We start from the raw sequence: 27,877 nt of genomic DNA, 5'->3' as shown, positions 1-27,877 counted from the left end.
CCAGTGTCCATCGTGGGTAGAAGACAAGCAACATGCTGACTTAAACTATCAGTATCTAATTGTAATTTTTTTAAAAGCATCTTTTTGATAAACCATTCAATAACTTTAAATCCCTATAAGTAATTAATCCTCTTTTTAAAAAAAAAATTGTTTCTGTAGCCCCACATCAAAGACAGCTAATCTCTTTGACAGCTCAGAGGTTGTAATCATAACTCTGAATATATAGCCCCTCTTCACTGATAGGTTGTGGAAGCAGTCAAGTAGCACTAATCCAATAATAGCACCCAGGCTTATGTTGACAAACATCTATTAAAATTGCAACTGCAGATTGGCTGATTTTTTTTTTGTTTGAAAATTTAAAGGACAGCATATTTGTATGGCTTGACAGTTCCAAAGGATATGACCATGTTTTCCGCGCATTCATGTTTATTATTGCTTCTCCAAATATCTTCGGCAGGTTTAGACGTTTCCCTCAAATGTCTAAAGCCTACAGGTGTTTTAGAAACTCAGGTGACCAAAATTGCTTTTGCTTGAAAGCAGTTGCACTTAACCAGCCTCCATTAACTACAGAAGCATGTAATATCCCTTGGCTTTGAAATGTGTCACATTAAATCAACACTTTTCATTTAGCAATGTATTGCAATTTACAAAGCTGTTTATTCAGAGACTCTAATGTGATAATGTACATTATTTTGCAATTTCATACCAAGAAAATATTTTCTTGGAATGAATTTAGTGCAAAGGGATGCAGACGTTTGAAGAACAAGGAAAATCAGAGCAAACAAATAGTAGAAAGAGTTTCTTTACTCAACGAACAATTCTTTTTGGCAGGTTATTTAAGAGTGAAAATGCATTGGAAGTACTATGAGATGAATGATTTGGGGTAAAGGAGTATAATCATCACTAGAATTTCTTGTTGAGTCTTTTGTTGTGTTACATTTTAGGCATGTAGGTATGATTCTTTGTTCTCTCTTACTGGCTGAATCTGCTATCATTTACTTTTTTTTTTGAAATGCACATTTTTAGTGTAAGTGGCAAATTTACTATATTTGCACTCCAATATCACATTTTTCTTTAGCAAAGGAACGTTGAAAGTAGGCTTCAGAAAATAATTTTCATATCATTTTAATAAAATAACATTTACAGCAAGAAGTTGAAGAAAAGCCAAGTTATGGATCGAGCCGGTCTCATTTTAACAACTTTTACCATGCAACTTGCAATACTTTTGAGGCATTATTGTCTTTGTCTTTTAGTTTCAAGATAGCAGTAACGAACTAGGAGACACTTAGTCACAAATCTGGAGCCATACAAACAATTTTTTCATAAAAACACCAAGTTAGCTCAGTGGGCATTGCTTTGCACCACAGTACATTTTGAGCACAATTTTGGGCCCCTCTTTACTTGAAAGAAATCTTGCAATTTTTTTTGCTTGGTTGTTATTTGATGCAGAAACTGCTTCATTCCTCCTCAAAACCAAAATCATTTTACACGTTCAAGGAAAATCAAGTAACAGGACAGGTAAAATTATTAGAAAAATGCCTTCCTTTAGGGGTGTGTTTGTATGTGTTGTGGAGGATCAAAAGTGGAATTGTGGTTGGCCTAGTCGAAGTGATGGAAAGCCCAGGTTTTTTTGGCAGTTGGGAAATTGAGTGGGAATGTTGATGGAGGTGATCTTCCCTGACATTTGGGATATAATCTCTCCCCGTTTATTAGAATCACCATGGGCAGTGTCCTATCTACAGAAGTTTGTTCAAAATTCTTCTGTACCACACCAAAAACAATAATTTGTTGACAACTTTTCTTAAGAAAAGATGACTTGCTTTAGAAAATATATACTTACCTTATGAATGCCAGGTCTTAAATGACCATTAAAATACCCTTTGCCAGTGTTGGTGTGTTAGGTTGCACTGCAAACTGCATGTGGACATTGTGAGCCACTCCTATCCTCCTCTACTGAAAGCAAGTTAACAACGATAAACATTCTGTCATGGAAATGTGAAATGAAGTAGAACAAGTATGAATGAGTGGTGGATTGACTAATCAAAAATGGAGCATTGGTTGGCACTAACTTGTATTTTTAAACTCTAGATTTTCTTTTCATCATAGCAACCAAGAAATGAACCCTTCCCCCTTTTTCAGCCATTTTTCTGTTATTTGAGGCTGCCCAAAAAAAAACAACTGGTAATACAGCATTAATTATGCTGTGGCACAGAATGATGGATGAGCCAAAGTTCTGACAATTCATTCCAAAAATATTGTGGCTCTTGGAGGTCTCTAACCTTTCGACACTACAGTAAACCTTGTGTTATCTGGCACTCAACCATCTAGAATTCGCCACTAACTGGAGCTTGATGCTTCCCGAATACAAATTGTCAACCTGAAGCAATTATGAAGTTATCTAGAATCCACATACCTGTATACTGTATTTTATACTTTAAATGTGCAACAGTACATTAAAACACAGAAGTAAAAAATAATATTGTTCTTTACTTCCTAAGTACTTGCATATTATGCCATGCTACAAGTATTACCCTGAATTTTAGTGGTAAATGGAACTCTCTGTTAACTAGCACCATCCATTCCCTGTGCTAGCCGAATAAAAAGATTTTACTGTATCAAAAAATCCATCTTTAAAATGATTGTGAAAATTCCAGAAACTTACATGATTGTTGAGTGGTGGCACTATCCAAACTAGTGCAGTTTCTACTGTGAAAGGCAGTAAAATTAATTTGCCTTCACATAGGTGGGTTTTAGTTACATTCAGAAGGCAGTAGCTGGGTGACAAACAGAATGGAGGGGGTAGAAAAAGCCTGGCTTAATAACAAGGTCAGCAAGTGGTCTTGAAAAGGACTTGGTGACATTATCACGTAATGAACTGTGACCATTTAGGTGTTTAAAATGTATTTCTCTACATTTTTCCAATGTTCTTTTCCTGCCTTATTGACACTCACTTTATAAAATCTGTGCAAATTAGAGAGTGTGAGAGAGAGGACACCAGGCTCCCTCTGCTTCAGACTCACTCAGGTGCAAGAAATGGCAACTTCATGAAGGTTTTTCAAGAGCAGGCCTGCCACCAATCTGATTTTTTGACCAGACAATCCTGGGTGGGTTAATGACTCCAGAATCATCATTTTTAAATAAAAATTGAACAATAACAAATGTCCAATTTTTAAAAAATGAAATTCATTTAATTCACACTCATTTCTAATATCAATTTTTAATGGATTTTCAGCAACAGCTAGGAAAGTGTGAAAGTTGTTCAGTCATGAACTTCTCCCCTGCTCTGTTCCTGTACCTGGTTCAATTTTAAACTCAACAAAGGTGGCACCCTGACATACCAAGTCTCGATATATTAAAGTTCCCCAACTTCTCATCTGTAACTTCGACTATTGTGAAGAATGGTGTTTTAGAAAGACTCCAATTATCTGTACTAGTGTGCAACGCCTCAATGGTTTTGAACCAACGTGCAGGGAATTAAAATATTTGGTGTTCAGTGTTTAAAACAGACAGGACTATTCTGGTCTCCTTTGTAATGCAGTCTGATTGCTTTAATCAGAACAACAATCGCTGTAAGTGCCTTTGATCCAGTAACAGATCTGTGCATATTTCAGTGGTGTAATGCGAACAGCCACATTGTAATCTCGCTGCATCCCGCTGAGATCCACCCACTGATGTCCTGAAAATATACCAACAATCTTCCTTTCCCAATCCTGTTTCTCTGGCAACCACAATTTGGCATACACGCCAGAACCACTGGAGCCTGGCTGGGCATCACAGTGCTGATAGATGAGATGAGGTGTCTCATTGATTATTGGGCAAAATCGATATACCAGCTGTCCGGGCCTGTCACTGTCAAATCCTGAAAAATGGATTCTGTTGCCAACTACTTGATCTGTAGTTGGCATTATTGTGATCTCCATGTGTGGTCTGTCATGAGGCCTTTTCAATTCCAGCAGGGCATAATCATAGTCCATACTAAGGTCATTCTGAGATCGTATCCAACCTTTTGGTACTTGCGTGCGTTTGACACGTGACCACCTAGTCAATAATTTCGGTGGAATTTTGGAACTTTTTGTCAACTGGGCTTTGGGATTCTCCTTCAAAAACCCAACCTTTAACTTTTTTGCCCCCTTGACATAGTCTTTCCCATCATGAATGCAATGAGCTGCGGTTAATACATGCCTGTCTGACACCAGAACGCCTGTGCAACCTGTGGAGATTTTCACTGTTGTTGAGAAAGGGAAGTTGAGCAAGAATTTTTTTCCACGAATATCAAATCTGCCATCCACACCAAAAATCTGCCGCTTACGCCGTGACCTTCCCGGAATGTACTGTTTCAAGGTATGGGTACTTGGGTCAAAGTCAGGGATGTCTACCATAGTGAGGGTTCGAGTGCCATTATTATAAACTGTTTCATAGGAGAGATTTTCCCTCAAGTCTTCTAAGGTGGGGTGAGTTTCTCTCCACAGGCACTCTGCATTGCAATGTGTTGTCAGTTCTAGTGTGGCTTTTGCAGAGAAACGGGGTTTGTCCAACTTCACTGTTTCTTGGGGAAGGAAAGCTGGGATCTTGTGTCTGTGCCAGGTTGTGTTGGGGTCTGTCGCAGATAAATTGGCAAAACACAGAATAATGGCCAGGATCTGTAATTGGTTCATTGTGAAGATGAAGACCAGCTGAAATTACATAAGAAAAATAGTCAGTGATTTCTTGTTGATACTGAACATAAAAATTGGCTTTAAGAGTCTTAAAGCATTGAATTCCTACATTTGAGAAGAAATAAAATACCACCATTATAAAAAGTAACATTTAAAATGAGATTCTACTGGTTTTCTTGTTTGATTGAATCAGAAAAAATGATCTTCAGAAATCGGTTCAAAGATTGCACATATGATGAAAGTTGCATGCAGATGTGAGAGGTTTAATGACTACAGTTATGTTAACAATACAGCTACATAGGAACAAACCATTTAGCTGCTGTTTCACCATTCATTGAGATCATGGCTAATCTCTAACCCAACACCTTAAGCTGCCTTTTCCCAAATCCCTTAGTATCTTTGGATAACAAAAAATCTATCAATTTTAGTTCTACGTTAACAACTGATCAACTGCCATATCACAGAAGGCAGTTCCAAACTTCTATCAACCTTTACATGAAGTGTTTCCTAATTTCATTTCAGCGAGGTCTCGGAAATGAAAAAGAATCAGAGTGGATCTGATTTTTTTAAACTATGCTCCCATAACAGTTGTTAATGTAGAACTAAAATTGATAGGTTTTTGTTATCCAAAGATACTAAGGGATTTGGGAAAAGGCTGCTGTAACTCAATTGGTTCTCCCTCAATTTGAGGGTGCCATCTACTCAGGGTCACGTCTCCATGTGACTGAGCTGACCAATTCTCAACCCTCAGCTCTTTGGGCATGGGGGGGGTGGGGGGACTAGGAGTTGGGAATACTCTGAGATAGTGAGATCCAGAATACAGGATTTGCCTCTTTTTCTGATGATACTCTGCCTCAGCATTAAGACATTATGACTCAAATATGTTGCAGCTTGATGGACTAGTTGTTACCTTTTTGAATGATTGGGAGGATCTTGCTACGAATCATTAATGTCAATGCTACCACCCTAATGGAGGGCATCAGAGTGTCTTTGAAGCATTTTCTTTGTCCTGTCTCAGAATATTAGCCATTTGGAAGTTGAGAAACCAGGACCTGATGGCAAAATGCTTTTCAGCCGTCCAGACACAGCACCCAGTCCACTATAGATGATTTTGCCTGATACTTGTGGAGCTGGCCTCAAGAAGGACAGTGAGGTTTGTTTGACAGTCCTCCTATTGTATCCGGAGGATTCAGCTTTCATTGCTGATGGAATTTCCCTACAAGTCTCACTGCAGTGCAAGAGTGTGGCGACCACAATTGCTCCATACATTAGGATATTTATTGACTCGTGGATGTTTTTGTTGTCATCTACTGCCTTAGTTTGTAGAAGGCTAATATGGTGTTGGATCTTCTCATAAATAGTGGCCTTTAGAGAGAAATATCTGCTAAGGTATTTGAAGTGCTCAACATAAACCAGAGTACTGGATGACCATTGACTTCTTTCCCCTTTAAGGGGAGAACTGACTGATGGTGATTTAACCTGAGGATCACCATACCTCAGGGAAGAGGCAAGGTGAGATAATAGGCCTCCATGAATATCCTTAGCTAGTACAGGAATTAAACCTGCACTGTTGATGTTGTCTGCATCACTAACCAGCCAGCTGAGCTAAACCGACCTCAATTTGCAAATAATGTCGGGACAGTCACACATTGACCCTGGCATGGATTTTGCAGGCATCTGCTTCAGATCTCCCATGTGACACAGCTGCAGTCATGTCATCATGAAGTAACTGCAGCATTGTTATAACATTTCTTGAGGATCCAAACATTTGGAACATAATCCACAGAACTTTGTGATTTACTCATGATGGTTTGGTCAGGTTGATGAAATTAATGAAGAGGTCGTTGTTCTCAACATTATCTCAGATTTATCTGGCAACAAAGACCATGTTGGAGGTCCCTTCCAAAGGAACCTTGTGCTTTAATAAGAACATAAGAACATAAGAAATAGGAGCAGGAGTAGGCCAATTAGCCCTTCGAGCCTGCCCCGCCATTCAATAAGATCATGGCTGATCTGTCGTGGCTCAGTTCCACTTTCCCGCCCTCTCCCCATAACCCTTAATCCCCTCTCTTATCAAGAACCCATCAACCCGCGTCTTAAAAATATTTAGCGAGGCAGCCTCCACCACTTCAACGGGCAGAGAATTCCAGAGATTCACCACCCTTTGAGTGAAGAAGTTCCTCCTCAACTCTGTTCTAAACCGCCCCCCCTTTATCTTGAAGCTGTGCCCCCTAGTCCTGCTATCTTTTCTGAGCGGGAAGAGTCTCTCCACCTCTATCCTATCCATCCCATTCGTCATCTTATATGTCTCAATGAGATCTCCCCTCATTCTTCTAAACTCTAACGAGTACAAGTCTAATTTATTCAGCCTCTCCTCATAGCTCAACCCCCTCAACTCCGGCATCAGCCTAGTAAACCTCCTCTGCACTCCCTCCAAGGCCAAAACATCCCTGCGTAAGTACGGCGCCCAAAACTGCACACAGTACTCCAGCTGCGGCAAGACCTCCCTACTTTTATATTCAATCCCCCTCGCGATGAAGGCCAGCATCCCATTCGCCTTCCTGACCACCTGCTGCACCTGCAAGCTGGGTTTTTGCGACTCATTAACAAATTGTTTCTCCCAATCTCCCCTATCTAGTCCCCTGAATCTCCTAAAAACTTTGATCAAATCACTCTTTAACCTTCTGAAGTCCAGGGAATAAAACTCAGTTTGTTTAACTCTCCTTGTAACTTGACTCTTGGAATCCAGGTTTCATTCTGGTAATCTACACTGCACTCCCTCCAAGGCAAATATATTCTTCCTAAAGTTGGCGACCAGAACTGGTCACAGTACTCCAAGTATGGTCTCACCAGTTCTTTACAAAGTTGAAGCATGACTCCTACTCCTTCGTATTCTATTCCTTTATGTAAAACAGTGAGTATTCCATTAGCCATAACAATCTATAGCACATACCACACTGTTAAATAACTTCATAAATCTATAGCTAAAGTTTAAATTATAAATTAAAACTATAAATTTATTTTACTGCTAAAATAGTTTGACTCTGTTTTATGATCTCTGGAACCTGTATTACATTAGAAACTGCATGATGATCAATGCACATAGTGGGTGAACTATATAAATTATTGATGGCATTGAATTTAACTACGTGATACTGTTTTTATTTAGGTTGAGTGATGTTGAAAGTAAAAAAAATTGTAACTGATTTCTCACGGGTTACCTTTAAACTTTAATGTTTTCACTAATTTTCTTTCATTGTCAATTTTAAAAATTAGGTTGAGGTTTTCAATTTTGTTAGCAATGACTGTTGCAATATAACAGTGATGCAAGCAGGTAAACTGAGAAAACTGACTTACAGGGAAAAGTGAGAAACAGATTTATTTGTCATAAGGTTTGAAATTATTGAATGTCATATTAGCAACAATGTATTCATTTAATCCTGGGCATTTAATGTTGTCATAACCAAAATGTTAGTATTTTGATAGATGAAATATTACAGCTGTCAGTGTTGGCAAGAATCTCACTGCCCTTCATAAATTACTTTAAAAAAAACTTCAGTAAAATCTTGTCTCCATTATATTTTTAGTTTATTCTACAAACTCTTCTACTCTGCCCTTAAAAAACAAACACAGGAATACTGTCAACCTTCAATGTTATTCCTGCAATCTGAAAAGAATATTCATACTTGTCGCTAATATCCTGTTGCTGTAATATGTTTGTTTTCCTGTAGATGGAAGTAAAGCTCTGGGAGAGGTCCTAACGCTGTACAGAACAAATGCAACCCTTTCCCATGAAGTAATAATGGAACATTCCTTGGTCACTCAGACTGATCCTCTTTGCTTCCAGGCACTTACCGGCTGCTTAAGTGCCAAGTTAAACTTTTTTTTGATAGTTATCTCAAGTGGATATTGTGATGGGATACTATGGTGGATATGCATAAATTTATTTTGCCCCTAGTGATGGTAGCACAGTGGTTAGCACTGCTGGCTTATAACACTAGGGGCCCGGGTTTGATTCCCAGCTTGGGTCAGTGTCTGTGTGGAGTTTGCATGTCCTCCCCGTGTCTGTGTGGGCTTCCTCCAAGTGCTCCGGTTTCCTTCCACAGTCCAAAAGACATGCTGGTTAGGTGCATTGGCCATGCTAAATTCTCCCTCAGTGTAACTGAACAGGCACCAGAGTGTGGCGCCTAGGGGATTTTCATGGTAACTAACTTCATTGCAGTTTAACATAACGCTACTTGTGACAAGTAATAATAAATAAATGTTTTAAGTGAAAACTCTTATTGAATATAATAGTAAATGCAAAGTCTATAATGGGGACAAGATTTTACTGAATAGTTTTTTTTAAAAGTAATTTATGACAGGACAGTGAGATCCTTGCCAACTCTGACAGCTGTAATATTTCATATGTCAAAATACTACCATTTCGGTTATGCTTGCCTTTCTGTTGAAGTATTTTGCTGTGGTTAGTGCGACTCATCATTTTTGCTGCTTAAAAGTATGGATTACGTGTCCATTTTTTAAAAACATTGCAATCGAATAATTTCAACTCCTCATCAAAAAAAACCACTGATGAGGCAAACCTTGCTATATCCCTTGACTTGGAAACATCTCCAGATGCCTCGGATCCACATTACACAGATATCTCCCAAACCTAACCAAATTTCCAGCCCGGGGGCTGTCTGTATTTGGAAGGAGGGATGTTTGTCCTCAATGGAAAATTCTTCCAAACTTGGCATGGATTTTTCCCAAGAGAGATGGACTTTCCATTTGGACCTCCGATCTGGCACAAGTCAGGTGCTGCAGTATTAGCATTTTTGTTCTGAAGCTGGATGTAATCAGTGTCAGCAGCACACCTGTTGTTTCTTTTTTAATTCTTCATAGAATCCTACAGTGCAAAAAGAGTCCATTTGGCCTATCGGGTCTGCACTGATCTCAATCCCATCCAGGCCTATCCCCATAACCCCACTTATTTACTCTGCTAATCCCCTGACACTAAGGGGAAATTTAGGATGACTAATCAACCTAACCCACACATCTTTGGACTGTGGGAGGAGACTGGAACATATGAGGAAACCCACTTAGACATGGGGAAAACGTGCAGACTCCAGTCACCCAAGCTGGGAATTGAACTTGGGCCCCTGGCACTGAGGCAGCTAACCACTGTGCTGCTGTGCCACCCAGTGCCTGATCACAATTCCTTTCTTCTGTCTCTCAATCTCTTTCACCCTGTTACAGACTTTTGCCCGAGCCCCACCCATCCCTTACTCAAAAACATTTCTAACTTCCCAGTTTCAGATGTGAAATATTAATTCACAGATGTGAAATATTAATTCCGTTTCACTCGCCAAAGAAGCTGCTAAACATTTCCAGAGTTTTCTATTTTTATTTCAGATTTTCAGCATCCATTTTATTCTGCTTTTCCATAAGAACAAGAAGTTTGGGGATGGTTTCAGTAGGATGATCAATCCTACTCCAGAGCTGTTTAAATGCATTTCTACAAATGCACACCCTAGCAACCCTGGACAGCTGTTTCCCAAGGAGGGCAGATGAGATCGTTTAACACCAGGAAAACTGCATAACCATTGTATAATGTCATTTCATTATAAATAACCAAAAGTCAGCAAATGTTTCTAGTGGCGTCACAAAGCATTAGGAAATTGGATGGAAATTTGGTGGGGTTAATCCCCTTCTATTTTCTAATTAGTTACCGTCTCATAACCGATGGAAAATATCAGATACATTTTAATCCTGACTTTAGAATTGTTACCCACACTTCATTAGGGTGCCGTATCTGTTTCCCACTTGCATGATCTTGTGTAACTTCTTGGAGTGAAACAGACAAAATAATGCCAGTTGGATCCAAATTATAACCACTTTGGGTCTCTGCTCACGAGGAATTGGGTTCACATTATTTACACTCATTTTGACTCACTGGGAAACTGAGTCACTGGAAACAAGTAAAGGGAAAGCTTTCATTTTATCAATCTGGGCTGAAATTGGACCCTTGTCCCAGGGAGAAAGATGACATTTATTGTGACATCCAGTCAGTAAACATATGAGAAGCATTCTCCTTTTAGTTTCCATTCTTTAATTTTTTCAATGGACTAACTGTCTGCACAAGTTATGCCATTTATTGTGGTGAAAGGATGCTGTTCCTTTTGATGTCAAGAATGGATTGGAAGTAATTCATCTATCCTCCATGGCTGGCATTGCTGCTGCCAAATGAAGAAACCTGACAAATCATGAGTGCAGCTATGCAAGGTAGAGGGTTATTGTGGTTAAGTTTTTCTCTCTCTCACCTTACAAAGATCTGTTAAAGAAAAATCTAATTTATACAGATGGACTGAAGCCCAGTATTGGTTCCAATAAGCAAAGCAGCACGCAAATAAATGTTCAAGGGTGGTACTTTAGTAAGAACCATATGTTTCTTACTGGCCCCCAAATGCTGTATAGGAGAAATATTTGGAATTAAGTTTACATTTATGAAGATTGGCCAAATTCTGGAGCCTAATCTTCCGCCTTGATAAAATAACACTGGATTTATGAAATGTGTTTTCCCTTTATAGTACTAAAGCCAAGGCTGATGCTCCAATGATCTACTGAGGAAACATTGCTAGAGGTGAAATCTTTTGGATGAGGAGTTAAACTGAGGTCATGGCATTATTTCGGGGAACAGCAGTGCAGTTACCCTGGTCAATATTTATCTCTCAATCAACATCACAAAAAAATAGATTACATGACATTATGCCCTTGCGTTGTGAGAACAAACATGCCCGAACTTCTGCCACCCCAATGGGAAAATACATCTGGAACAATATGGGGTGCAGATGCCAGGATGTACCTGAACAATGCCCGAGGCTGCCTCCAGAGTTGAGAATGGAGGCCACTGGCAATCCTGGGCCCTGAGACACAACAGCAGTGTGTGGAGGAAGCATCTACAGGGAGATCTTCCAGATTCAGTGTTCTGAAGGAGATCCATCTTCCAGCCTCAGAATGTTCCTGGTGATCCATCTTTTTTTTCAGGAGATTGATCTCCCAGCCTCAGTGCTCCAGGAGATCCAACATCAATCTCAGTAAGTGGTTACCCTGTTAAGTCAAATGAGGTAATGTGGCACAGTGGGGAGTGTCTCTGCTTCTGAGCCAGAAGCTCTAGGTTTGAATCCAGGGATCAATGGCCAAGGAAGGTGCTTTCAAATACAGTCAAACAGGTTGAATGCGTCAAGATATAAGTTCGTCCATGATTCGTCCAGAGACTACCGGTCAGCATGCTTGGGTGGAATAGTCCCCTTCAAACTATAAGAACCTGGCAACAGCCTAGCAACCTGTACAGGGAATCACTAGCTATGGAAACAGATGAAAGTCTGCCTTAGTGAAACACCAGGAGTGGGAAGAAAATTGGAATGGAATTTAAGACGGAGATGAGGAGGAATTTCTTCTCTCAGAGGGTGGTGGATCTGTGGAATGCTTTACCACAAAGTGCTGTAAAGGCTGGGTCATTAAGAATGTACAAGGCTGAGAGAGAGACAGATTGTTAATCAGTAAGTGAATGAAGGGTTATGGGGATAAAATGGGACAGTGGAGTTAAGGATTATCACATCAAATTAGTCATGATCTCATTGAATGGCAGGGCAGACTCAAAGGGCCAAATGGCCTGCTTCTGCTCCTACGTTTTATGATCTTCTGGATTAGGATTGCTGCTTTAAATATAAAGGCAGACAGGCAACAACCCCAGCCAACTGCTGTTTAATTAATTTAAATTGGCTTCTTGATTGTCGGTGGATGCACTAACAATTTGCGTGCACTCCTTGACTGAAATAACATTAGGACATGCACCCTAGGTCTTCTCACACTGAACAGGGATTCTGCTAAAAAGTCTTTTATTTGAAACATTGGCTGGAATTTTGCTGCCACATCTGCCATGAAATCGGCGCAGTTTGTAGAACGGAATTCTCCACTGGCCTTGGGGGGGATTTTAACGAGCTCCTGCCACCGGCACCCCAGCCCCATCCCCCTCAATTCCATCCATGGAATGTTCCATCCCCCACATTAATGCCCAGGCATCTCATATCTGCCAGAATCCTCTGTTTATGAGGATGCCAAGGGCTGAAAATGTGGCCTGTCCACCCTGGCAGAAGATGGAGAAACACATCGAGACCCCTGACCTTGGTGGAGGCAGTCACAGCTGAGATGTGATATTCAGCCAGTCTGGGCCCTTAGATCACCCCGTTCTGGGAAAGATCATGTTCAGCTCTCTTTCAGGCAGGAGTCAGGTATTTTGTGGAGGTTTAGAAGACCATATGCAAGCCATCGGCATTTTCCTGCAGTGGTGTCCGATCACTTCAGTGCCCTGCCCATGAATGTTGCCACCATCCTGATGACATCCCACAGGTCCCACATGATGCAAGACCCCATGGAGGGAGAGGTCTTGATGTCCTAGTCCTGGTCATCCCCAAACTGAGAGGCAAGGAGGGCATCCTTAGCCCTGCGCCCCATATGGGCTCTGACCATCACCCAAGGTCCTTCCTCTGCCAGCTCCATGGATTGCCCCTCGCTGCTCTCCTTGACCTCCTCCTCCTCATCTCCTCAAACCCTTGCAGTTCACAAACAGTATCCCATGCTGCCATGGCAAACCACAACCCCCCCGCCCCATCAAGTAGTTAATGATGCCCTGAACCTGGGCCAGACCAGCTATATGTGTAAAGCCCATGGCCCTGGCATCCTGGTTTGCCTCGTCCCTGTCAAAATTGATATAATTGTGAACCCTCGTAAATAGCACATCTGTGACCTGTCTTATGCATATGTGTGGCAGACTGGGGAAGTGCCACACAGGTTACCTATGCAGTCCTGAAATGAGTTACTGGCAAACATTCAGAGCAGCAGTAACTTTTAGGGCCACAGGCAATGAATAAGTGATCTCCCAGTCCATGTAGTACCAGCTCTTGCATCACCTGGCACAAGTGGTCTACCTTCCCCCGGGACAGATACTGACTTGTCCAGTTCTGGACCTCTGATAACTGGAGGATGTTCTCCAGAAGTAGACCCATGGTCAGGAGTGCCTCCTTTGAGACTCCTCCATTTTTAGTCCTGCTCCCATAAGATCAATGGGCCCATATCCCCCTTCTCTACAGGGCACTGGTCTTGCCTATGTCAATATAACTACTGCTGCTGCACAACCATCAATGGAACTGTCAGTTCGACTAGCTCCATGAATCTCTCAAATCAAAAACTGAAAGGAAGAGAACATAAAAGTGCGTAAGAAGGAGTTCTGAAGATAATAGGACGGATGTCAGGGGTAGGTTCTTTACCCAGAGGGTGGTGAGGGATTGGAATGCCCTGCCTGCTGCGGTTGTAAATGCGCCTAGTTTGGGGGCGTTTAAGAGATCCGTGGATAGGTTTATGGACGAAAAGGGATTGGTTTAGGTTAGTGGGTCATTGTTTTTTAACTGGTCGGCGCAACATTGTGGGCCGAAGGGCCTGTTCTGCGCTGTAATGTTCTATGTTCTATTCCCAGGTGCACAGCCCTCTCAGGATCTTGAACATCCAATCATGCACATCTCTCTTTGCCAGTGCCTTTCTCTCCCCCATCACACAGTGGCCCATCAATTCTGCCTCTACAGAAATGCCTAGCGCTTCAGAGCCCCAGCGGGCCACATGTACTCCCACCACCCCAAAGGTGAGGATTAAGGGCAGTTAACTGCATTCAATCAACCTGCCTTCTAACCTTACAGGTGAATGAGATGCTACCACCCATCATGTCCTGAGTGGGGTAATGAATGGGCATGTCTACCCTCCTGCCTTACATTGGGGCCATCATGTGTGACCCTCTCTGTCATGGAGAGGTGGGTATAATCTTTGATGTCCAAAAGGTTTAACCATTGGCAGCCAATCAGCAACACACTCATGCATTGCAATGCTGACTAAATTGGCACAATTGAATCATCAAGGAATTGTCAAGAAGCTGATTAGGCAACTGGCTTCCCCATATGGTAGGCAAGGCATACCTGATTCATGTTCAGACAGCAATTTGCAGTCACCTTCATCCTTAGGTGACACTTTCATTCCCCCAGCTCTCATGTACTGTGCAATAATGAACCACCCACCTTGAACATCCGGTCACCCTGAATTTATTCCCTGCTGGCCTGGCCTCCATAACCAGTGGCTTTTCCCCTCTAGACAACACAGAGGATACATTTTATAGCTTAAGGGTCAGGCATTCATTCTGATTGAACTTGTCCTCCTCCCTGTGTGAGGATGTTCTGCCTTCGTATGGTTACCAAACATCCCTTGTCAGAGTCCCCACCCTGCCCATGCAGCCTGGCATTTCACAGGACCCAACCAGGGAACCTCACAGTCACCTCTCCTCCTATAATGACCTAGTGATTGCACCCACTTCCAATCATCTTCCAGCTGCCACTCTAGAAGGACAGTCTCAGTGGGGAAAAAATGACCCCAGGTCACCAGATTCTCAGTTTTATACAGCTGTTGCATTGAATATTTAGTAAGGGAGGAGTCCCAATTGGAGGGTTCACGAATGAGATCATGTATTTAAATTAAGTTGCTAATCTTCCTGAGTGGGAGCCTCATTACATCACTGGCGAGGGATGTGGAAAAATCAGGAAATATGGTCTTGCCAGCGAGAATTGTGTTTCCTTGAAGTATTTTGTACCCACATCACTTTTGTCACTGATCGTTAACACAAGGTTAAAATTCCACCTTTTTAAAAATTTATGGATAAATCTTCCATCGAGAAATATTTTGTTGATTTACATTGGACAAGGTAAATATAATTTCTGAATTTATTTAACCTTGGTATTGGATCATTTTAACTACTTTGAATCTCAGGACCATCATTCCCAGTCTAGACAATTTTCATTTGCCTTCATGATCTTCTCTGCTTATCATGTTATGACCCTTTGAATATAATTTCTCTTCACCCATCCACTTATCCATCATTTTCTCCATGTACTTTTCCTTCTTCGTTTGTTTTCCCCTTTCCCTCCATATTCTTCCCCCCTTGTTTTTGCAATTCAATATTCCGCGTTTATTTTCTCTGTTCTTTGTCCATCCTCCCATCGTTTTTCTTTCTATCTTCCTCCAGCTATCTGAATCTTTGAATAGTCATGATGTGGAGATGCCACGGTTGGACTGGGATAAGTGCAATAAGAAGTCTCTCAACACCAGGTTAAAGTCCAACAGGTTTATTTGGTAGCACAAGCCACTGGCTTTCAGAGCACTGCCCCTTCATCACCCTGAGAGTGAATAGTACCCTTGGTATCCAAATCACTGCCACATTAACCACCAATTATATCCTACCAACTCCACTGAAATATAGGATATAGGATAGGGTATTGTGTAGGATATACCTACCTATCTACAAACACTGGTGGTGGGAGATTCACTGATCTCAGTGTTTTATTGTGTATCTTCTGGAATAAATGCCAACATACGAGCCATTGCGTATCTTTCAATTAAACACATAAATGATTAAAAGCAATTTCATATAAAGGGGTTTGAATCCTAAATTTTGTGAATGACCAAAGGACTGAAACCTTGGGCAAATTATTATACAACTGTGTTTTAGTTCAAACAGAGCTGATTATATTTTCTTCTTCTAAAGATTTCAAAAATATGGTAGCCCTTGATAGAAACTCTAAAATTTTTCATTGTGATTATATTCATGAGAGCGGACAAAGTTTAAGTGTGATTTCATAGAAGCATAGAATCCTACAGTACAGGAGGAGGCCATTCGACCCATCAAGTCTGCACCAACCACTATCCCAACCAGGCCCTATCCCCACAACCCAATGCATTTATCCTAGCTGGTCCCCCTGATACTAAGGGTCAATTTAGCATAGCCAATCCACCTAATCCACACATCTTTGGACAGTGGGAGGAAACCAGAGTACCCAGAGGAAACCCATACACACATGGGGAGAATGTGCAACCTCTACACAGATAGTAACCCAAGTTGGGAATTGAACCTGGGTCCCTGGCACTGAGAGGCAGCAGTGCTAACCATTGTGCCACTGCTGCCCCAAATTTCTTTCCATAATCCTTTAAGATTGTGGATTGTTCTCAGAATAATACTAATATATGGCTGTGGCAAAGTTATTTAGTTTTGCCTATAAGTTAATGAGCTATCAACTTTGCTACCACACTTACTGTCCCCACTCTTGGAATTTAAGTTTGAAATAATCCCCGATTACTGGGAAGCACATCAATTCTTTATGATATCGAAACAGCTCCTAAATGAAATAATGTTGGTCAGTCTTAATTCAGAGGCTTTCCAAATAAAACTGAACACAATTAAACAATAAATGCATCATTTGAAACTAAGATGATTGGTGTAGGAAATGTAAAAAGTCATACTGAACTTATAAAGGTGGCATTGATCTGCATCAATGGAAGCAGTATTGGAGGGAGGTTTATTCTGCATCATTTTATTTATAACCTGAACTTGCTTGATGTGGTTATGTAGCAGGAGCTTTGTACACAATACGTCAAGCGAGTCCAGGTAGAGTCTGGCATAAAATAATGCAGACTAAACCTCTGCATTAAATCATCATGTAATTCATGCTGTACTTGACTTAGCAGTGTCTTTGAATTTGCTACCACAGAGTGTCATGTATACTGTTTTGAGTATATTCAAAAGTGGATACTAATGGAAATGAGGTATATGGAGATAGAGCAGTAAAATGGATTTATCATGATCTTATTGTCTAGCAGGGAGGCTTGACGGGTCATATGCTGTAAAACTTGAGGATAACAATCTTACTGAAGTTGAAATGTTCTGAATGGGTTGGTGAAGTGGTTCGCTTTGATATTGCATCCACAGCCACTGCAAGCTCTGGGGCATCACCATAGAAGCGGCGTGGCAAGAAAATTTGACACTGGGATTCTGTTCAGGTAAGGTATTTGGGGCTGAATTTTTGGTGTGGAGGTGACACCAAAATACTGGTGGAGTGCACGCAGGAACTGACGACCACAGGATATGTGAAATTTTTAGGGAGTCTGGAATGGTTAGTGGCATTGGTGGTGGAGATCTTTGTATCCAGCTGGAGTCCCCTTCTAGGGGTCCAGAGCAGTTGGTGAGGGCTGAGCATGTCCCAGGGGATGATGGGGATGCCGGGGATGCCACTCTTTATGGGATGTCGTCTTGGCCCCTCTGGCTGAAGAACCACATGTGCAGCAGGGCCAAGTGATGGAGCCTAACCCAGCCATGGTGCATGTGTAACAGCCTCTAGGGATAGTCCCACAGGTTCTCCACAATGAAGATAACTGCCACACATACCTCAGATACATCCAAGATGAGGGAGTAAGCTGCCTCCAGCTCTTTTGAGGCCACAACGAGAACTTTGTAGAGTGGCTGAATGCAGAGTCCACTTTGTCACTCTGAGTATCAAATAGTTCATTGGAATGTCTTCTTCCCATTTCTGTCTACTGCTTTCCTCTCTTTGCACTGTATAAATGATACTTTAAAGCACATATCTGGGACTCCTTTCATTGCTGTTGTGACACTAAAGGAAGTATGAGCTAGCTAGGCTGTGTCTTCTGTGCATATGTTACTAAGACCCCCTTCCACACCATAATCTTCAATCTGGGTCAAAAGGACTCAGTTATAATGTTCCTGAATCAGGACTTTCTCACCAGATCTTAATGCCCCAAGCCAAGCCTGGCTGCCTTGCCATGCAGCAGGCCCACTTCACTGTAAAGCATCATCTCCTTCCACCTCTTTATCCTCCTCTCTCATCTTCTGCCCTTTCTTCCCCCTGATGAGCTGACTCTTTCTCAGGGCTCCAGCAATCGCAAAGTCCACTCCCCTCCGGTGGGCCATGTTATGCAGAGCACAACCAGTCATCATAATGAGGAAGACCCTGACAAGAGGTAATCAGAGGCTCTGGAAGTGCAAACCCAGAAGCTTGGTGGCCTGCTCAATGGTTGTCCTGCTGGGCAGGTGACATTAATTGCTGACTTGTCACATTGTGATAATTACATTGTACAAATGCAATTAACTTTCCTTCTTTTCGTGAACCTTTATGATCTAGAAAAATTCCACCGAATAATGATAATTTAGGCTTGCATTAACATTGCAATGAAGCTGCTGTGAAAATCCTCTCGTTGCCAGACTCTGGCACCTGTTTGAGTACACTGAGGGAGAATTTAGCATGGCCAATCCACCTAACCAGCATGTCTTTCAGACTGTGGGAAGAAACTGGAGCACTGGGAAGAAACCCACGCAGACACAGGGAGAATGAGCAGATTCCGCAGTGACCCAAGTGGGAATTGAACCCGGGTCCCTGGTGCTAACCACTGTGCCACCATGCCATCAATTAAGTGGTCCTAAAATGACCATTTCAGTCAGCTGGAAACATTGGCTGGGATTTTCTGGCCCTGTGGTGTGACCGGCTGCCAGAAATTCAGTGGCCCAGCCAAAAGTCCACTCACTGTTGATTAGCTTTGGATTCCTCAATTCCTCTCTATGTCTTAAATCTACCTGTGGTTCAATGGTAACATAGTTAACTTTCTCCAACAGGACTCTTATCACTGATCTAATAAACGTTTCCCACCTCATTTCAAGGCTGGAGAGACAAACACAAGCTGTAGTTTCCCTAAGATGTGTAACACAAATATATTGATTCTATCACCATCAGGGAACTGTCTATTCTGCTGTGATACTCTACTGGTAACTACTGGGACTAATCTTAACGGCCAGCTTTTAATAAGTGAAGCCATTTGATCCATTGTTGATGTATCAGTGTGACCTCCTCCTCCAGTGATTTCTACTCTAATTCTAAATTCACATTCTTATCCCATAACTTTAGATATAACTCCTTAACTCCTTCCAAATTGATGTGAATTAATTGTAGTACTGCATCTGATTCACTAACAACCATTTGTGTGAAAAATTCCTTCCAATCTCCACATTACATTTCCAAATGAAACCTCTGTTTGTAGTGCCTCATTATCAATTTACTAATTAGTGGAAATAGCTTTTTACTATTTAATCCCACAAATGCTGTCAAAGATTTTGAGTATTTGCATTCAATCCCTTTAACCCTTTTTAATGTACTGCTGTAACAGCATGCAACTTACATTTTGTGCATTTAGCATAATATAATTATGATTTCTGATCCACAGATGTTTATGTTGATGTATACTTTGTACATTAGAAATCCTCCAAAATAGCACTCTCCTCCTATTCTGACCTGCCTGGAGTTCATTAACACGTTGGCACATTCTGTGGCATATCTGTGGTCTGAATGATGAAAAGGTTTGAAGGTCACAAGTTTCCAAAATGATTAGTATTTTCCAGAGAAAATTCCATTTGCATTGGACTTAGTGACTAATGGACATTTATGCGCACACATGGATGTGGTGTGGGTGGGGTAGTGTGTGAGCGTATGTGTAACATATCTGAATTACTTGTCCTCATGCTTACAATCTTATCGAACCACTGTCTAGTTAACAGATACACTGGTCTTAAATCAGTGTCATTTTCACTCCTCCCTTTCTCAGAATAGAACAGCCTATTTTTTCCCTCTCTCCCGCTATTCTTCAGTTAACACTGGGGTAGAGTTCCAGAGGCACCTTGCCATATGATCATTGCTCATGCACAAACCTAGACTGACTATTTAGCTGTCCAATTCCGGTTCTCTTCCCGCACCTAGCAGTGCACGAAGGCAGACTTTTGTTTGTTCCCACTGCTAATAATTTCCAAACAGGTTGCTAATCTGTTGCCAAGGGTTTATAGCTTGAGGGTCTCCACTCCACATCAAATACGTCTGACCAGGAGTCCCCCCTCTGCTCTTACCACCTTCCATTTGTGTTTGGAAGGATTTACAGGTTGACACTCAATTGTTTGTTCCGGGGGTTATGAATGCACCTTCCTTGGCCATCAAGTCCTGGGGCGGGACCCAAACCTGGAACATCTGGCTCAGAGGCAGGGGCACTATTCGCTGCATCACAAGACCTCCTCTATTTAGCCGTGAGAGGCATCAAAATCATGCGTGATTAGTTCTTCAGCTTAATAGCACACAATTGCACACTTTGCAGCTAAGATTACGAGAGAGTGGTATATCTGATTACTTTGCCCCTCCCCTTCATATTTCAGTGGCATTGAGGCCAATCACAATTTTTTCACTATTATTCTGGTTGAGATTAACCAAATCATTATTCAGGAATCAAACTTCAGACTATCCCGCAACGTCAATTTTTTTTTCCATTTCCATCTAAGTGAAGCACTAATGCAAACCAGAATTTACCCGTATGTTCAACTGACAAATGTTTTGAATTATCTTGTTTGTTCTCTGACTTTAAAGTTCTGGTTGAACTCCCATAAACAGAATAAAATCCCGAAACAGCTGAATATATTAAGTAGAGCAGTGAAAGCTACACTGTCCATCACATAGAGGTGCTGACTATTTCAAACAGATTATGAATTTTAAGATTTGGACAGATATTTGATGAAAAGACCAATCAAGGGACATGGACAGTGCATGATCTGTTCTATATTTGAACTATTTGTCCAGTGGAACTAAAAGAACCTGTTTTCCAGTCCTCTACATTCTGATGTTGAAATGTTATTAGCTTAGTGGCAATTGCTTCAGTCTTCATAAAGGTGACGAGGTGTTAGTGCAATATTGTAAATGATTAATGCAGTTAAATAACTAGTCTGTATTGTACCTACTAATGCTCATTGTGTCCTGAAATATGCAATGTATGTTGGGCGGCACAGTGGTTAGTACTGCTGCCTCACAATGCCAGGGACCCCGATTTGATTTCCAGCTTGGGCCACTGTCTGTGTGGGGTTTGTGCAATCTCCCTGTGTCCACGTGGTCTTTCTTTGGGTGCACCGGTTTCTTCCCACACTCCAAAGATGCGCAGGTTAGGTTGATTGTCCATGCTAAATTGCCCCCCAGTGTCAGGGGAATAGCTAGGTAAATGCAAGGAGTTATCAGGATAGAGCCTGGGTGGCATTGTGGTCAGTGCAGACATGATGGGCCGAATGGCCTCCTTCTGCACTGTAGGATTCTATGACTGTCCTGTGGTCTCTTGTTGAAGACAGCAGTGACTGGAATGCTGATGTAAATAAGGCGACAAGCATTGTTACATTGGGGCAAATTTTCAGGTTAGCCCAGCAGCCTGCACTGTGAAGGATCTACAGCTAGCAGAGTTTTCAAAGATGCTTCTGAAAATAAAATCTCCTTTTGACTGAAATAAAATAAATACATGGGTTTACTTTGGTATTGAGATTCTTATAAGTTCCTTGGTATTTCTCCGTTTAAGTAACAGTGATGGTGCATCTGGTGCAGCTCTTAGTCTGAATTCCCAGGTTGGTTTCCCACATTTAATGATATCATTGTATCAGTATTCATATTTTTCATGTTTTAACGAGTTCATATTTGTATCAAATGAAATGATCAGATCAGTGTGATGCCAAGAAGAGGAATACAGGTTTGGTTCCCAATTTCACATGGAAAAATTTGGAAAGACAGTTGTCTTGGCTAAAGTTGTTCATCTCTAAGCAGCTGATCAGTACACCAGCAAGAGCCCGGGAACTGGTCATTCACCTGTATTCTCAGCTGTAGTTCACATGTGGTGTGAGGAGATCGGGGACTAGGCATAAAACAAAGGAAATGCTACTTCCTGAGAAAGCCATACATTCAAAATTAGCAGCTAATGTCTGGTTGGGTCAATGCACCACCTGGCATGATACTGAGTCATACTGAACAAGAATGTCTTATCCCAGCTGAAAAGCAAAATGCGGCAAATGCATTGCACTTGGAATGCTGAAATGAAAGTAGAAAATGCTGGAAATTCTCGGCAGCTCAGACAGCATCTGTGGATAGAAGCAGAGTTAACCTTTCAGATCACAATGACCCTTCATCAGAACTCATCATCTGATATTATCACTCCTTTTGTGAATTTTAACAGGAATGAGTTGCCCTGTTAGGATGCATTCTGATGAAGGGCCATCATGATTTGAAGCATTGGGCTGGACTGTACGGGGGCCATTCTCCGAGCTCCTCAGTTGGATTCCTGATGGGCATGACGGCTATCAAGATTCACCCAACTCACCCTACTGGTCCCACCCGCTTATGCAAACCCGCTAACTTGCACATCATTAGTGGATTTGACAGGCTATTCACCAGCCTCCTGCCATTCACCCGGCCTGCCAGCAGGAATGGCTCTGGGCAAGTTTTGTATGTGTTACTACAAGCAGGGACATGGTATGCTGGATACTGAGGGTCTGCACAACCAGCCCCTCCAAAGAGGGACATCCTCCCCCCCCCACCAGTTAAACCTTAAGCTACCTCTCCCCTCCTAACCTTGCAGGCATGAGGGTAGGGTGACCTGACCTGACCTCACCCTCAGCCCCTTCCCCCTCAAACCCCCTGCACAGCCCACCCTTCCCCCTCAGACCCCTCACTCACCCCTTCCCCTTACAGGTACTTGCACACCTCCTTTCAGGCCACAAGCTTTAGCAGTGCCAACAGTGCATTGACTCCTAGCACCCTGGTGCTGACATCCTTGCCTGTCACCTTGGGCCCCGAGAGCGCTCAAGGAGATAGGTCCAATGGTCGTTTCATCCCTCCGCTGATGCCAGGCTGCAGAGGAAGGGTCCCTCATGGATCCTGGGTGTTGGGTGGACTTGGGCTGTGGCAAGCAGTTGACCTCTCCATTACTAGCTGGTATGTGGGTGTCATGGTTGGACTGAGCCTCCCAGCCCTGACAGACCCGTAGATCACCACAGGCATGATGATTTCAGGCAGGTCTGGGATCAATATCTGCATTCCTGCCTGTCAGCTGTGAAAATTCGGAAGTAACCAGGTCACTTTAATCTCCATGCTCCTGGTTATCTAGCAGGATTTTAAATCATTGCAGCAAAGATTTTCTTTTCTCCCTGTCAGAAGCTGCAGGTGTGGGTAGACCTCTTTGAAGTCCTCTGACAGAAACAAGGGCCAGAATTTTACTATCCACCCCTCCATAGGAGTTGTAGCAGGACACAGACCATGCAAAGGTCATTTGGCCTTGTGCGGGATTTTCTGGCTTTGGGATGAACAGCAGCTGGAAAATCCTTTCTGACATGTCAATTTTATGGGAGAAGGATTTCCTTTCTGCACAGCTGTGCACTTAGCCCCAATATATGCACACAACTTTGATGTGAAGTTGCTGAGCCTTTCTGGCAAGCTGAAATCTTTGAATCCATCTCCATTCCAATGGAAACCTTTGATCTGTAACAAATTCAATATGCAGTGCCTCCTAAAGGATTCAACTAACAGCTCAATGGATTTATCTCATCCTCCAGCCAGCTGTGTTTATGTTGATTTCTCTTCATGGTTGAATGCACCTCAAGCACCCCATTGACTATAACAACAATGACTGACAGCTTATGGTTTCATTTCTTCTTCTGAAAACCACAATCATTTTGAAGATGCTGTCAGACCTGCTGAGCAGACAATAGGTCTGTGATGAATAATCTTGAGAATGGGAAGCTCCAAGCTGAGTTCAATATCCTGCATTAGGGAAAAGATGGCCAGCATGTGTAATCATTCCAAATCACTATCCAGTGATTCCTGCTGAAAAGTGTGCTTGTGTGGACATTGGATGAGGTTTGACTATGCTGTCTTTAATGGCCAAATAACCTGCCATTTACTATCAAGAAGAATGGAAATTTGGACAGAGTAACAAATAACTACTGCACTTGTGCAATCATACTAAGAGAAGTTTTAATTTCCTGCAAGGAGGAGGCTAAGGAAAAGGGGATAACACTGGGAATCTTACCCCTTTCAAAAAAATAGGCAGGAAATGAAAACTTGATCATGCAATTGCAACACACACACATGTGGTGTGAGCTTGCAAACTGTTGCCAACCTGGATGCACTCAAACCTGAATTTTTGAGAACATTCCGTTATTAACTGTTCCAGAAATGGGCAAAATCCCAATACAGCAATTCTTTTTTGTTAAACTGCACAATGAAGTGACAACACTCCTTTAACTTAAAGAGGTATTGTTTGAACAAAAGAATATGGCAAACTTTCTTTTTGGAAAGGTGAACAGAGTGACCAGAGTCATCTTTGGCACAATATCAATCAGGAAAGACATAGGATTGGAAACTCGAAGTCTGATTCCGGACAGGAATGGGGAAAGTGGGATGCAAAAATATTCTGCCACTGGCTGGCGTGCCCATTTTCCAGCATGGATGCACCTGAGCAATTTTCCAAAACACTATGTTGAGGGCGAAGCAACAAATTATATTCAACAAGTGGTTGGTATTGCCAAAAGTAGTAATTAAGCAACCGATTAAGGCTCCACACACATGCTGGGAGCAATCTTACCAGCTCGTCACGCTGGTCGATCGGCCGGTAAGATTGCAAGAGGGGCGAAAAACTGGGTTCATGCCCGGTTTCTTGCCTCTCGTGATTTTACTGACCCCAGATTCCTGGCGTGATCAGCCTCGCGAACGGGTCAGGGGAGTGAGGGTGTTTGGGTGCCCGATAGACTGGGGCAGATATCGGGATGATATCTGAGGGGGAAATGGGATACAACAATCCGCCAGGGAGGCCAGTAACTGGGGAGGGTGGGACAATATCCAGGGAGGTGAGGGGGGGGGGCTGGTATATCTCTATTTGTTGCACAGAGCGAAAACATGTACACACCTGCAACCGCGCCCTCTAGTGTGAGCTGGCGAGGATAGACTCTGTCCACTCACTCTACTAGCGTGAATCACACTGTTTTTTTTATTAAATGTCACAAGATCGTGTCTGGAGGCTCACTGAAAAAATAGGTGTAATTCTCTCCTATTTTCATGCTCGTTCATCAGTTCGAATTCTCTTTTGGTATGATCGTCCCCGCTGACTGGAATTTTTTAGTCTGCAAGTGGGCTACTGGCAGTGACCAAAGCTGGGATTTTATGGCCTTGCTTGTGCAAAACCAGAAATTCCCGCCCGAGATGAACAGATGTTCCCTTTGCCCGCCCCATCACTCGCTCTGATTCCATGGCGAGCAGGGCAGTAGAATTTTGGTGCAAAACTCAGCCAGTGAGAGGAGGTGGGCTCCTTGCAGTAGATGACAGTACTCCAGTGGGCTTTTTAACTACACCCACCTCTACAGACATGAGTTTTAAATGGCTACAGCTGTAGCCCAGATCTGTCCTGTGGAGGGGTTCTGTCTGGTTGCTGTGGACAACATTTTTTACAATGTGAGGTGCCCTTTCCCTCTCTCTCCCTTACCTTCAAAGGCACCTGCTCTTGCTGCTGAGGACCTCCTGTTGGCTCTCCAGTTTTGGAATTTTCCCCATTGGCCTTAATTGGATAATGTGCCCAAGATCTGGCCACTAATTGGCCTTTTGTATGAAAAATCACATGCCGCAGGGCGGGGGGCGCAGGATCTACATTTGATGTGGCGTGGGCTCAGCATCCAGAAATGATTCCAAGTCTAGATCAAAAATCCAGCGCATAGTTTCCAAATAACCAACAATAAAGATACATGCCAAATGCAGTATTTTAATGAAAATATCAATATTTCTTCCAAACATCCATAAAGAAATATTAGAAGCACTATTGCATGGCAACTATTCAGACCACAATGCCTTGTGAACAAAATATATGAATCAGTTCTCTTGGTTTTAATCAAACAGATATTTTAAATCAAAAGAGAAAACTATAAATCAGACTGGATCAGTATCTGAAGTTGGCTGGGACTCCCTCCGGATTTGCAGTGAAATTTTGACAAAAAGACTTGAGCAAAAACATTTATCTTTCTGCCCTTTCAGGTGCTGGCAGACCTGCATTTCAGATTTTTCTGTCTAATTTTCACTAACGGAAGAGTAACCACATACTGCAGAATAATAGCTGAAGAAAGCTGCTTGTATTATTTGCAGGGATGGGGCTATTTGTGACTTCAGATTTTCATGCTGAAACAAGTTAGTTTTCCTGGGTGCTTCTCCTTCATTCCTGAATTACCCTGCGCTTTTTTCAGAGTTTCTTTTGATCCTATATTTTTTCTTTGCAGAGTTTTTAGTGCATATCTTTTACATGTTAACTCAAGCACCTATTCCTGAGCTCTGATAAGACTCTGTGTATACAGGGGAACAATTCATAAGGTGCAAACGACAGGTGGGGGAAGGGGATAAGGATTGAAAAACAGGTACTCCTAGTGAAAAGTGACGTTTATTTTGAATTGCACATAGAGATGCATCTGATTCAAGCTCTGACCCAGTCATTGACATCCAAAGGAGCCATTCACTTCCATTCTGTGAAATTTTAGCGATTTAAACCTCTTCCCAGTCATTCATATTGTTCTGAATTCAAATAGACCAAATTCTTTCACTGCTCACTGACGCTGTGGAAATGCTAATCAAATGTTTTCCACAAATATTATCCTGACACACAACTATCACTTAATTATTCAGATGTGAAGTCACAATTGATGACACCAGAAATTCCCACCCGAGATAAACAGACATTCCCGTTGCCTATCCAACACCCACTCCGATTCCATGGCGAGCAGGGCAGTAGAATTTTTGCAACTATTTTTTCGGAATCCTTACTATCTTTAAATTTTGCCTTCCATTTACATTGTAGAAACTTTTAAAATCCAAACTTGCCATCATGAAAGCTCTACTTCTCAATTGATCTAATCTTGTACTTTTTTAGCATTGTCCTGCATTAAGGGCCTTGATCATTCACCTGAACTTTGAGATATTAAAACCATTTCTTTTCCCTCATTGTGTTTTTTTTAAACACGAGTCTCTAAGAATGATTAACATGGGCTGAAAACAAACAATTGAGTTTCATTGTAACACAGTTTATATTAATCTGAATTAAAATATTCTTCGTAAAATAATCATTCAAAACTCAGTTAGCAGCAATTTGTAATCAAGTGACTGAGTTCCACAATTTGATTTTCAATATTTTGTTTAAAGAATATGAATGCACTGAATTCAACAGTGCATCGGATTGAAAATCCTTACCTGTATCTTTAAGGAAACAGAATCACAGTCCTTTGTTTAACTCCAGCCTGCGTGTGAAACAGTGCACATTCAAATCAATTTCCATTTCACAAATCGGTTGTCTCCTCTCAGTCTCTGCTGCTTTAAGCTAATACCGTTTTAATGCAGGCGTCCAGCTCAGAACTCTGCCTCTGGGGTTACATCTGGCGTACGGTGCCAGATCCAGACTGCTGAAATCTCCCTTTCTGCTGCTCACAGACACTA

At 42.0% G+C, this 27,877-nt stretch overlaps 1 protein-coding gene across 1 annotated transcript; it reads right to left on the bottom strand.

The window, feature by feature from the left end:
* Positions 1–1,109: 1,109 nt before the first annotated feature.
* On the bottom strand, positions 1,110–27,877 carry prss23 (serine protease 23). Its single transcript, XM_080187487.1, has 2 exons — positions 27,635–27,877; positions 1,110–4,673 (listed from the first exon to the last, which is right to left on the bottom strand). Exon 2 carries the CDS (start codon positions 4,653–4,655, stop codon positions 3,549–3,551), a length of 1,107 nt encoding a protein of 368 aa, XP_080043613.1. The 5' UTR covers positions 4,656–4,673; positions 27,635–27,877; the 3' UTR covers positions 1,110–3,548.

This window comes from Carcharhinus amblyrhynchos, chromosome 4 (genome assembly GCF_965287045.1).
Source record: "Carcharhinus amblyrhynchos chromosome 4, sCarAmb.v2.hapA, whole genome shotgun sequence".
In the NCBI taxonomy this organism is placed as follows: Eukaryota; Metazoa; Chordata; class Chondrichthyes; order Carcharhiniformes; family Carcharhinidae; genus Carcharhinus; species Carcharhinus amblyrhynchos.
The sequence above is the reverse complement of the archived record's forward strand: the minus strand, read 5'-3'. Positions and strand labels throughout refer to the sequence as shown.